General features: G+C 35.0%; 1 protein-coding gene across 9 annotated transcripts in view; it reads right to left on the reverse strand.

Moving 5' to 3' along the window:
* Positions 1-871: 871 nt before the first annotated feature.
* Positions 872-13,143, reverse strand: part of mpp7 (MAGUK p55 scaffold protein 7) — an 84,508-nt gene continuing 72,236 nt past the window's right edge. For 8 of the 9 annotated variants that reach the window (XM_062983815.1, XM_016994271.2, XM_062983821.1 and 5 more), the window contains 5 exons: positions 7,635-7,715; positions 6,466-6,559; positions 5,932-6,040; positions 5,332-5,475; positions 872-3,856 (listed from right to left, as the gene is read on the reverse strand). In XM_062983815.1, coding sequence (XP_062839885.1) covers positions 3,677-3,856; positions 5,332-5,475; positions 5,932-6,040; positions 6,466-6,559; positions 7,635-7,715 — 608 coding nt within the window. In that variant the 3' untranslated portion in view covers positions 872-3,676. The remainder of the gene's footprint in view (positions 3,857-5,331; positions 5,476-5,931; positions 6,041-6,465; positions 6,560-7,634; positions 7,716-13,143) is intronic. The other variant, XM_062983818.1, reaches the window with a different exon arrangement.

Here is a 13,143-nt window from a genome sequence, read left to right on the forward strand (position 1 = left end):
TCCTTGCTTGGGACAAGAGGTGGATGACAACTTTATTTTTAATCACTTTGATTATTGTGACCTTTTGTGCATATGATGAATGGCATGCACCTTGATTTCAATGTGACAAATTTGTTCCTTTGATTTCAATGGGTTCTTATGTCAATGCAATCCAGTAAGGGGGAGGGATAAGGAAGCCTTTTCTTCACAAAAACTCTTTTGGTACAGCAGATAGCACAATAGTCAAGAATTAACAAACTTTCAAACTTTGCCTGGTTTAAAAACCAAACACTGAGGAGGAAATTCATGATACAGTTTTAGCATCACCTACGTTTAAAAAAAAACTGTTTTAGAAACTGAGAACCAGAAAATAAAGGAAAATTCTAGTCCAACTTTCTGCAAAAAGTGTGTGTTGGCCAAAACCAGCACATACATTTATATGGTTTTATTCACACTGTTAATTTTGAGTTAGCATCCATATATATTCCTTCTGGGTCCATTACCTTAAAACCAACAGCCAGTCTGAATCAAAAGACGTCAATTATTAAATGGTAGAACACCTATGTGAATTTCATTAATTCAGTAGACTCTCTGATAAGGACTAGCCATTGGCTTTAGGCCTCAAACTTTGCTCAGCATTCAAGTGTGGAAAATAATGAAAAATAGTACACATTAGGGTTCAGATGACTGGCATAATGTGGAAGGGTTTGATATCACTGTGCTTCATTTATTCCTGCAACAAAAGCTTTAGTTGAGACATCTTTCACTTCTTACCTGACTGTGACAATAATCATGTAAGTGTATTAAGTCTTCACCATTTTTATGAAGATGACTAATTTGTGTTCCATATAAAGTGTATGCATTTTACAAAAGTAAATTTTTGAGAGAGAGATTATGTCAATAATTTATTGATAGAAGATGAAGTTGTATTTCAGGCACATCATCGGTAATAGAATTCATGAAAATGTCTAGTATTGCTCTGAGTCCAACAGTATAAAAGTTTAACATTTGTTTTACAATGACAGAACATCAACAACAATTCAATAAGGTCACCTGTAGTTAAAACATGAGAACACAGTTGTCAAAATCATGCTGTATAGTTTCAAGAGACAAATGAAACTTAAGAGAGTTTCACCTTTAGGACAAAAATTGACTTCACGTCTTTGTTCTTTGTAAATATTCCATGCTATATATAAATATATATCCCCCAAGGTGCCAAGCAGTTCCAATGTGCATGCATAGAGCATTCCACTACACTGAAAAAAATACATAGCTTTTGCATATGAAAAGCTCAATGAACAAGGAGCCCCTGGATTGGGGCAAATGTAATCTTATCAAAACAAAGATGTTTAAAGTCAATACAGAGTTGGACAACTCCGTTCAAGATTGTAATATGGTGATTATCATTTTCCACACGAAGAACAAGGCAATGTTACACACACAATAGTCTCAATTATTGCTGGGAAGACCACAATGTTAAAATGCTCTGTTTTAGGCAGCAGTCACTGGTGAAGCAATATCATTAATACCAGAAATTTTCTGAGCTGCCGTAACACTTGATACCTAAAGGACAAATGTTACCCTGAACTCAACTAACATTTCATAAGAATAGACTCTTACATTAACATTTACAAGCAGACATAATCCATAAGAAACACTTTGGATCCTCTTGTATACAAAAGTTTAGACCTTAGTAGATGGCCAGGCAATGTTAAGTTCTGGCTCTTGTATCTACAGAAAATCAATGATACTTAGTACCTGACCATTAGGAAAAACCACAGTGATTTATACAAAACTGTATTTTAAAAATGGAACATTTGAAAAGCAAACTATTCCAGATCCATTATTTCTCATGCAATTAAATATAGCTGAAGTAAAACTAAGTTTGATTCAGCAAAAGAATAAAACCAGTATGAGTCCTGATAAAACTGTAAATATGAAAAAAATCATTATAGCATGTGTCTTTATCTACAACTACTTATGCTATAATAAATGAGCTTGTTTTTTTTAAAGTGCCACAAGACTTTGTTGGTTTTGCAGCAAGAGACTAACATGGCTGCCTCAGGAAATTAGTAAAACCGGAGACACTCCAAATGACTGTGTGTACGTTCAGTGCTAGGCTAAAAGGATGCATCAAAATAGCATAAATGTCTCCAAGAGACTATGTTTGGGTTGTTGACATGTACCTCGCATTACATAAAATATGTATCTTTTATAGAAATACATTTTAATATGTGTATTTGTGTAATTTTTACAATGTTTATGTGTTTCAATTATTCTGTAAACTACCTCAAACCACGAGGAGAGGTGGGTAAGAAATAATAAAAATATTATTATTATTATTACATAATTTTAAAGCATAAATGCAGTGAACCAAAAAACCAACCATCTATTTAGGCTACATTTGCAAAGGCCTGGTGTTTCATTTGTATCTAAACTAAAATATTTACAAGGAATGTTGAGTTTATAAAGGCAATGTTTCAAATCACAGACACCTACAGATCTGTTTAATAAATGATCACACTGACAAGAAATTCAAAAAAATTAATATCCCTTCTCACTTCTTCCCATAAATATATATAGTTTCACTAAATTCTTTTAACCTTAAATAAGACAGCTAACTTCTTTATACGTTAAAATAAAATAACCAGCTTCCTGTTTGCATGCCAAGGCTGTGGTGCATCACCATTACATGCTATCAGTAAAACATACGGTATTCACTTGCACAGAAATGTCCCTCTTTTTAAATTTTCTAATATACTTTGCATCCAGAGGAAATGTAGAAGCATCAACATGCTTTTTTCCCTTCCAACGGTGTTCTTCTTCATTGCAGAGAACACAATTTGAGGTTTCAACTGTTTGTGGTCTAGTATAAAATGAATAAGCAACATGGTGTAATTACAAGTTTTTAAAATTTTAAAAATAGATTCTGGGTTTTCTCAAAGGCTGTTTAAGAAAGGTGTATATTAAACAACAAAGCAGTCAAATAAATAAAAAACCATTTGAACAACTTTCTCTAATACAAGGGCTATACCTCTAACCTGCCATCTTAGTGTTTTATATAAGACTTACTTCTTGCCAATCCAAGGTACAGTAATAAGACATCTTACATTTTTTACTCCTATCAAAAGGAGTGAGCAGGATGGAGAATATTACTGATAATGATAAAATCTAAGCGCATTTTTTGCTGAAGTTCGTAAGCTTGCTTGACAAAGTCAGCCTTAATGTAGAAGACAAGTCAACACTTCACATTCCTTCACGCCTGCACCCATAGTCCCATATTGATCATAATTCAGTTTAAAAAATCTTATACTCTAGTGAAAGAAATGTTTACCTCCTCCAGTGTTAAACCTCGGTTATTAAAATGTGTACAAACACCGATCTCAGACCTTTAATCAGCTTCTGACTCAAATCATGTTTCCTGTGAGAAATACAAATAACTAATGCTATCACTGGAACTAAAGATGCATTTAACTCAACCTGGTAAAAATAAGGCTTCACTGTGATCTTCTGCCTCCAAAATCCTATTTCCAACAGGAAGATTTATACACAGAAAAGTTAAGGTCAACATTCCACTGCACCAAGTTTGTAAATGCATCCGTCTGTCAAAGCTAGAAATGGTTCACACCAACAAATGTTCATTTAGATCCAACTAAGTACCTTATTAAAATATTCTGAAACCTGTATTTGTTTAATGTTATGAATGCACCCAACTGACTGGAACCCAAAATGCTTCTCTCTCCAGTTTGTCAAAGGTTGTTTTCAATTCGTTATAAGCTGTTGTAAGGTCATCATTCACGATAACTTTGTCAAAAAGATGGTTGTATTGGCTTTCCATAATCTGTGCAGATTTAATCATTTCTTGAAAGTCTTCCTCCTAAAATGGAGAAAAGCAATCAGTCAACAGTAAAAACAAAGGAATCATGTGACAAGAAATCAAGTGAAATAGCTTGAATTCAAATATACGGACACATTCTGTTTAAGCAAAGAGAAATTGCTAATATTCTATATCTCACCCTCCCCCCCAAAAAAACTGCTCTAGAGACTTTGCTGATTTTATGAAGTGTAAAGATAGGTGAAATCTGTATCCCCTACCCAAAGAATGAGTGGACATGTCTTCTATTTTGCTGAAACTCTTCAGACTAAAGTCTACATTTAACTACTAGTTCGTTAAAAATGAATAAAAGATATGTTTGTTTATAACAAAATTCACATACCCCTTAATTTCACATCATCTGTAACTGTTTACACACTGCCTATCTTTCAAGATTTTCTTTCTCTGCATATCAGCACCATGAGATACTAACTGATAATTAAAGAAATGTCTGTATGTTAAAAAAGCACTGGAAAAATGTTTTTTAGCTGTTTATATTAATGATGTACTGACCAAATGCATTACCTAAGACTCTGCCTGCTATTAGCAAGGGATTTACTAGAACACAGTCTGTATTTTTGGAAATCTGGTACGAATCCAAAGAATCATTCCTTTTGGATTCCTGGGTCTTACTAGGGCTCATTCAGTAGGTTTATAGTCATGTTTTTGGAAACATGGAATTTAATTATATAAAATTAAGACAGAAAATCTTAAGAGAAGCACACTTGTAAGGCTTCGTTACACTTTTCTGAATTAAGACACTATTTATGCACTCAACAGACCAGTTTTGAAAAGTCTCATTAATCTAAATATTTCAAATGGATGGATTTGTAGACAAACAAAGTTTATAACAAAAGATATCTCAGACAAAAAATCCCACTGTGCATAGCTGAAATCTTTGACTAATATTTACAGGAGAAAAATGGTAAGTTGCAATCTTTGAAGGGATTTTCCAAGAGTAGTTTGCTAATTTCCTAGGACACACCTTAATGATTTCTATACCATCACTTTGAATATGAATCTGGTATCTGGTATCAATGCTTATTTCATCCATTTTGTTTTCCCTTTTTAGCGATACACACTGCTAATTGGCCTGGTACATTATTTAGCATCTGGCTCAGGAGAGATGGATGCAAAACAAAAGGCCAGATTTACCCAGATCTGATACAGATAAGTCTTGGGATTCACTCATAACATGAGTAAGATTATCTCATCAACTGCAATGGATCAGAGAAGAACACTGTAGGATAGAGGTTTAATTTGTCCTGCCTAATAGGGAAAATTCCCATATAAGCAATGTTAATCTCCTCCTCCTCTCAAGCCAAAAAAGTGAGGAAAAAGAAAAATCAACTTTCTTTATTCAGCTTTCCATACTTTGTCTGCATTATGAAGCTCTTACATCCAAAGACATGTAGCCATTTTGACTGATAATAATTATGGCCACTTTTCACATTTGTAGAAAGGCAAAGGTCACTTACTTGAAAAGGCTTGGCTGCACCTCTTTCATCTTTGCTTGAAATAATCTTGGCATTTTTTCTTGTTTCTCGCAAGCGCTCAATTGATGGAGGCTTTATAAATATGACAAATGGTTTAAATTCTAGTGTCCTTAAATGCTTCACTGTCTGGAGAGAAAATGCTAGGTTACAAAAGACTTGTTTTAATATATGTTTCTTTTGAAAAAGACATGAAATCTGGCAGACTCCCCCTTTTAACTGCTACGAAGCTATTGTTCTCCCTCATTCAAAATGCTAAAACTAAATAGGGACGTGCACATTTTAGATTAAGCCTGCAAAAACAAATGTTTCGTATGTGCCATACATGAAGATTTTTACACTGAAGTCTGCATTTTCACTTTAGTAATATTTGGTTGTGACCTCTTTAGATTATAAATTTGAAGGCAGAGAACTATTTTGTTGGGATATTTTTTACTTGTAAAGTGCAGTTATATACAATGATGGCACAATATTACTTAATTTAAAACTAGCATGCAATTATTTCTCCCATAAAATTGTAACCAGGCAATTTAAATCAACATTGGATTAAAAATAGGAAACTGAAAAAATATTTTGCTTACTTACATGTGGTTGAACATCCAACAAACATACTTTATTTTTAGCCAGAACAGATCTAACTGAGTCTATGCTGGTACCATAGTAATTGTTTTTATACTCTCCATATTCAATAAACCTGTAACAGAAAACAGATATTATTCCTGTTACATTTACAGAATGCTCTCTAAAATAAAACTACATAAATATCAGTTCTACCACAGGTTTTTAAAAAAACTTTATTATCTTTTAAAAATGGCAATTCTGTTTTTATTACACTTATACCGAACAAAAACTCTGAGAGAGAAGGAATTTACTAATGCAGTTTATCCTCCTCCTCTAAACTAATGCAACATAGTACAACAGGACAGAGGATAAGCTAAACAATAGAAACTACTGAAAGCTGACAGCATGATTCAAAGTATCTGTTGCACTTATTTTTAAAAATCAATTTTTCATTTATTATTTTAATAATCTTTAAATCAGAATAAGAACCATATTGCTGTGAAGTAAATCTATAAATGACAAAACATCAAAATCACACGAGCTCCTGTTTCCACATACTTGTTGTTCTGTACATCTGTTTCAAAGAGGTGCTTTGAAATAAAAGTGTACTCAACACCATCACTTTCTTGATTTCTTCTTGGTCGTGTTGTATCTGGTATCATTGGAGAGAATTTTTAAAATGTTACAAATAAAGAGGAACAAAAGAATCCAATTGGACATTAAACATACAGAGCAATACACAAATAGATGATACTCAACCCACAAAAAATCATGGGGGGGAAACTAACAATCAGAACTCTCTCCTCCATTTCAGGAGATCAGGAGTGGGCTTGTATTGATGTTATTATTTAGTATTTTTATTTATTTATATAGTGCTATCACTTCACATTGTGCTTTATAAGTTCTGTTTCTCAAACTTACAACCTCATTAAGACACGATAGAAATGAAATAGGGGTGTGGGAGATTATTATGTCCAGCGGATCTTGCCTCTGTTTCTCAATGACAGCTGGGATGAGTGGAGGGTCCTTCATCTGCTCCTGGGACTGAGAACAATGAAGCTGTGCCAGTTTCTCAGTATTACCCTCTGAGAACAGGTCATTGGCATTTGGGATGAGGGGGGGGGGGGGTTCATCTGTTGTTGGGCCTAGGAATGCTGGAGCTCTTGCCTGCTTCTTTTTCTCTCCCTCCGAGGCCACAGCAATAACAGTTGGGATGGATGAAGGATTTTATCTGCTTATAGGCAAGGCATGATGAAGCTGTGTCTGCTTATATCTCAGGGCAGTGGCAGTGGCTTATTTAATCTTTATATTCTCTTCAGAGCACACAGAAGTACTATACTCCCATAGTTTTTCATTCACTGGGCCATTCTAATTCTGTCCAGGAGGCAACAAATTCCTGCTGTCTATGCTAGTTTTGGCACAAGTTGTACATCTCTATTCCACCCACTCGATAGACTACTATTCTACATGTTTAATATCCTGATCTCCTAGAGATATTTAAAATAATTATTTCAGCTTCCAAAATACAAGGTATCAAATGTAGCAGCATAAAGAGTGATGTCACATTTATGCTGAGGAAAAAATGTTGATGAAAGAGCATTTATTTAAACTCTTAATTAAAACGTAAGTAACACTGAAGGCATTTAAAACTGCTTTGCATGTCACAATTTTATATTATGCAAAACTTCACTGATATAGGAAGCATTTTCAAAGAAGGCTTTTCTTACGTGGCACTGTCACACCGTAATGCTGAGTATCACTGATTAGCAATTTCCGTTTCAGCTCATTTAGTCCTACACCTACAGGACCTGAAATTTAAGCAGAATTTAGTCTATTATTCTTCTTTGATTACTTATGATGAGATACCAAAAAGGCTGAACCAGAGACATAAGACCAGAAAAACATTTGTACTGGAACATCACCAACAGCATGAGTATTCACTACGCCAATCCAGTATTCACTATGTAGAAAATTGCCAAAGATTTGAATTTATGTGAGCTATGAACTTCAGAAACTTTAGCACTATGCCGTCTATGAAATAAATGAACAGTCTAAGCATATTTTGTCAAAGAAGAATCAAACTTCAATCTAAACCTTGGAGAAGAACCACACATCATAGCGGATACTGCAAAGCTGGTTGGAAAAAAGTACCAAAAAGGGAAATCAATAACTGATTAAGGTTACAACATTTGGCAACATTAGCTTAGGAAAAGGCAGGAGAGAGAAAACATTACAGGTTTTATTAAATACTACATGGTGTGGACAAAGTGTGGGGAGAATACCTCGAGAATCTGGGATCAGGGGTCATTTTTCCTCCCTGACAATGTCCAGAGTCGGAAACGACTGAGTGAATGAAGAGAGAGAGAGAGAGACAATGTCCATGGCTTCCGTCCAGAGTTTTTCTGGCTTACTGTCAATTAGGCTTACTGATGCAAATCTATCTTTTTTACATTATCTTTAAATTCTATGGGAATGGCCTTCAAGTTGTATTTTGTCACAATGGCTGGTTCGATATTTGTCTTTAGCTTTACTTTAACTTTTGATATTAGTAGTTCATACTGCGTGCCACAATCCACTTCTGGTCTTGCTTTTGCAGAAAGAATAGAGCTTCTCCATCTTGTGCTTCCAATGTAGTCAATTTGATTTCTATATAGGCCATCAATTTATGGCCATGTATACAGTTGTCTCTTTAGTTGCTTGAAAAATGTGAGATGAATAAACGATTAGCCTTGCAAATTTCAGTCAGTCACTCTCCTGCTTCATTTTTTGATCCTAGGCCAAATTTCCCCACACAAACTTTGATTGTGCTCTGTTTTGTATGTTTACATCCCAATTGCTGAAGGTTGACAAGATGTTCTGCTTTGGTGTGTGATCTATTTCCTCCTGGATTCGAAGAAAGAGTCTTTCAATTTCTTCTTACTTTGACTCTATGATTTAATTGATGGGTTTTCCATGAAGCTTTATTGATATTATTCTATCAGACCTTGCATTCTTAAACTGTTGCTGCTACATCTCTCTTAACTATAAATCCCATCCCATTTCTTCTAAAATTATCATTTCTTGAGTAAAAAAGTATGTAATTATAATACTGGTGCTACCAGATAAAAGTACCTGCATTTGAGGGGGGTAAACTCTTCTTGTAAATTTAATGGTGGAATTATTGGCATCCTCCTTTCTACTATCCGTGCTTGGTAGAGATGATTACAAATGCAGACTACATATATGAGGGTTGAATGAAAAGTAATGCCTCCACCTTCATTACTTCCGTTTGGATGGGAATATTTTAATAAACCGAACACAGAAATAATCCTTAGAATGTGCTCTTTAACTACCATTATTCACTTTTCCACATAATCACCAGACAATTGGATACATTTCTGCCAACGATGAACAAGTTTTCTGAAGCCGTCACGGTAGAAGTCGACACTATTTCCGCAACCAGCATCTCACAGTACCCATCGTGCACAGATCTTCCGGTAGCCAAACAAAGTAATAATGTGGCCCACACGTTCTTGTGAAATGCCGATTATACTTGAAATTTCTCTGGGTGATATGACAATCATCCAGAATCAATCTGTCAACCTTTTGCTGGTGTCACAGGACGTCCAACTCTTTGTTTGTCATGCAGGTCAGATGTTTCCACCTCAACATCTTTAAACTTACTCGCCCAACGACACACAGTACTCACATCAACACAATCACCATAAACAACTTGCATTCGCTGATGAATCTCCTTTGGGGTGACACCTTCTGCTGTCAAGAATTCAATGACTGCACATTGCTTAAGATGCATTGACCGACCATCTGTGCAGGGTTCCTTCGCACTTTAACAACACAACCGTTCAATGATAAAACTTCCTGCCAAATGGAACTGTAGAGGAGAGTCTACTGAACAAGCCAGTACCTGCCGCATACCAGTACTGACATCTGTTGAGGAATTACGAAGGTGGAGGTATTACTTTCATTCAGCCCTCTTACACAATATCTGCATTTCTCTTAAAGAAAGTATCAATCCTGCCAGTATTTTGTTCAACAGCCTACTTTATGATTCTTCCCTTTTAATCCCAGTAAAATACCCTTATTGTTATAACCAATGTTTTTCTACAACAGGTTACCATACCACCCACTGGTACAATTCCTCCAGACCTGCTTATCTAAAAGAAAGAGCTAATAGATTTTAGAGAATGGAATGCTGAAATTATTTACAATTATATCTATACTAGTTGGAGCTGTGACTGGTCCTGTTTCTAAAACAAAAAGATGGCAAAAGTCAAATTAAATTATGGATTCAGTTTAGATAGAAAGGAAATGTGATTCTGTGCAAACAACAAACTATATGAGTAACTATATAATTAGAAATGTAAAAAGAAAGCCATGGAGGTGAAGCTAAGAATAAAAGATAGGAAAAAGCTTTTGATTGATAAGGAAGAGGAATAACAAACCTTGAAAGTAGTTGCAATTACAGTAAAGTCTCACTTATCCAAGCTAAACGGGCTGGCAGAAGCTTGGATAAGCGAATAACTTGGATAATAAGGAGGGATTAAGGAAAAGCCTATTAAACATCAAATTAGGTTATGATTTTACAAATTAAGCACCAAAACATCATGTTATACAACAAATTTGACAGATAAAGTAGTTCAATACGCAGTAATGTTATGTTGTAATTACTGTATTTACGAATTTAGCACCAAAATATCACGATATATTGAAAACATTGACTATAAAAATGGCTTGGATTATCCAGAGGCTTGGATAAGCGAGGCTTGGATAAGTGAGACTCTACTGTACTGAAGAACACAGACAAAAATCAAACATGATTGTTCTGGAGTCTGAATCTGATATTTTGGCCAAGCCTACTATCAAATGAACAACAACAATAATAAAAAGGAACAAGGAGCTTTAGGTTTTCTGTTATAGGAAGTTTATAATCTGTGAACTAAAATAAATATATATTTTTAAAGTTAAAAAGCAATAATTTTTAAAACTAGGTTGCAACACTAATTTGTGCTTTCACTTGCTAAAGCTGAACATTTCTTGCCACAACCAATTATGTGAAAATTTAATTATTTGTCCTTGTGTTTCCTGGCGCTAATATTAAAATTGTATTTCACACATCATACTAGATGCTGCTACTAGCATACATAAAGCTTTAAAATCTGACCATTTCTGCTGTACTTATATTAGCAGTGCCAGTTTTTCCACATTTTAACTAAGACATTTTTATGACATTGGCCAGACTTAAGCTGCTTCTAATACCAAGAGAGAAACATCAAAATTACTGAAGTCTGCAATAAATTTGTGAGCTGCTTTTGTTACTGTAAAAGCACACTTTCTTCACTTGATTTATTACCACAAAAATAAAATGAAATTTCTAGATATTCCTCAGAGCTAGCATATGTGATTTGTTATAAGAACTCTACTTATCACACATTTCACAGAACTCTGTTGATATAGGTGTAAAATCAACTCAACCATGTTATTACTTGCTGTGTAGAAGCCACAATCTCTCGCTCACAGTAGTAAGTGCCTGAACTTATGCATTACAGAATGAGAAAGCTGTTTATTAAAAACTGATTTTAAGTATTCCCTTGGATATGAGCTATATAAAACAGCAGTTCTACAGTTCATAACAGTCCCTGATAGAGGGTTATATTTCTTCTGGTCTGCATTTTTTTAATAACAGAAGACATACTACTAATGAAGCACTGACCTACATACCAGTGCAAAAAAAAGAGCAAAAATATAGTGCAATAAGTAAAAAAAATTGAGTTTACAAAAAAATTCACAAAGACAAATGATTTTATGAGTAAGGAAGCACAACAGGCTACAGAAAAGATACACGGCTACTGACTAAAGCTAAGAACCCCCTAATTTATGAACCTCCCATTTCTATTGGTGACTGATCCTAAATCTAATATTCTGAGTCTATGAGTATTCATTGCTATTGCTACTTTATAGTCATCATGTCTCCTTCCCTAAAACTGGGGTTCAAAGTACCTTATAAAAATGTAAAATGCAGTAAAATATGAATAATTACAATGTAATTAAACTATATATGGAGTGAAAGTAATCTAAAATATATCTTTAAATAAATTGAACAGCATGGTATTAAACGCCCTTGTAGAATAATTTCCAAAAGCCTGTAAGACTTACAAAGCTTTCGCTGCCAATGGAAACAGAGCAAGGAGGTAATCAGATTAATGTCCTCAGGAAACGAGTTCTAGAGCTGAAGACCCGTCACTGAGAAGCTCTTTTCCCTTGTTTCCCCCCTATTATAAGTCAGTTAAACTACTGTAACTAGTGAATTGATTGTGTGCTCCCTACAACCAGTTCCAGTCTACAATCTGGCTGCATCTGTAGCTCTTTGGGACAAGTTCTTCAAAAGGTAGCTCCATTTTGGGTGTATTATAACAGGTTGAATCGCTATTCCTAGATCTGCCATTAGACTAGAAGTACCTCTCTCTTGGTTGGAATAAGCTCCAATGTCTATTCGGTTGCTTAAATACAAGATGAATTTCCAAACAGAATACTGTTTGAGCTCCTATGCAACCGTAGCCTAGTTGCTCCCATTGTCCCCACTTAGTTATGGTAGCATACTTCCAGGGAAAATGAAAGCACATTGCAGAGTGGGGGTCTGAATTAATTTCATATATTGCTTAACTCCAGAATGCATGGATATTATTATTGGCTACTGATAAATAACATAATTCTTGAGTAATAGAAATAGCAGAAAAAATGGCTTACTAAAGGGATAATAAAAACAAAACTAATGAACCTCTCTGCCTTTCCAGCATTAGCACAGATACTTTTATTTTTATGTTACTCGGGATTTTTATTTAGCCTTTCTCTTAATATATATATTCAAGTACAGGCCAAATCTTAATAAAAAAATCTCTGCATCCAGATGGCAGATCTGTGATTAACTATTCTGAATAGAAGACAATGAAATAGGCTGTAAGAATCATAGAGTTGGAAGAGACCTCGCATGTCATCCAGCCCAACCCCCTGCAAGAAGCAGGAAAATTTCATTCAAAGCACCCCCAATAGGTGGCCATCCAGCCACTACTTAAAAGCCTCCAAAGAAGGAGCCTCCACCACAGTCCTAGTCTGCAGGGCAGCAGAAAACAAGCTTGCTCCCTCCTCCCTATGATTTCCCCTCACATATTTATACATGGCTATCATGTCTCCTCTCAGCCTTCTCTTCTGCAGGCTAAACATACCCAGTTCTTTAAGCCG

The sequence above is a fragment of the Anolis carolinensis genome, chromosome 6 (genome assembly GCF_035594765.1).
Source record: "Anolis carolinensis isolate JA03-04 chromosome 6, rAnoCar3.1.pri, whole genome shotgun sequence".
Taxonomy (NCBI): domain Eukaryota; kingdom Metazoa; phylum Chordata; class Lepidosauria; order Squamata; family Dactyloidae; genus Anolis; species Anolis carolinensis.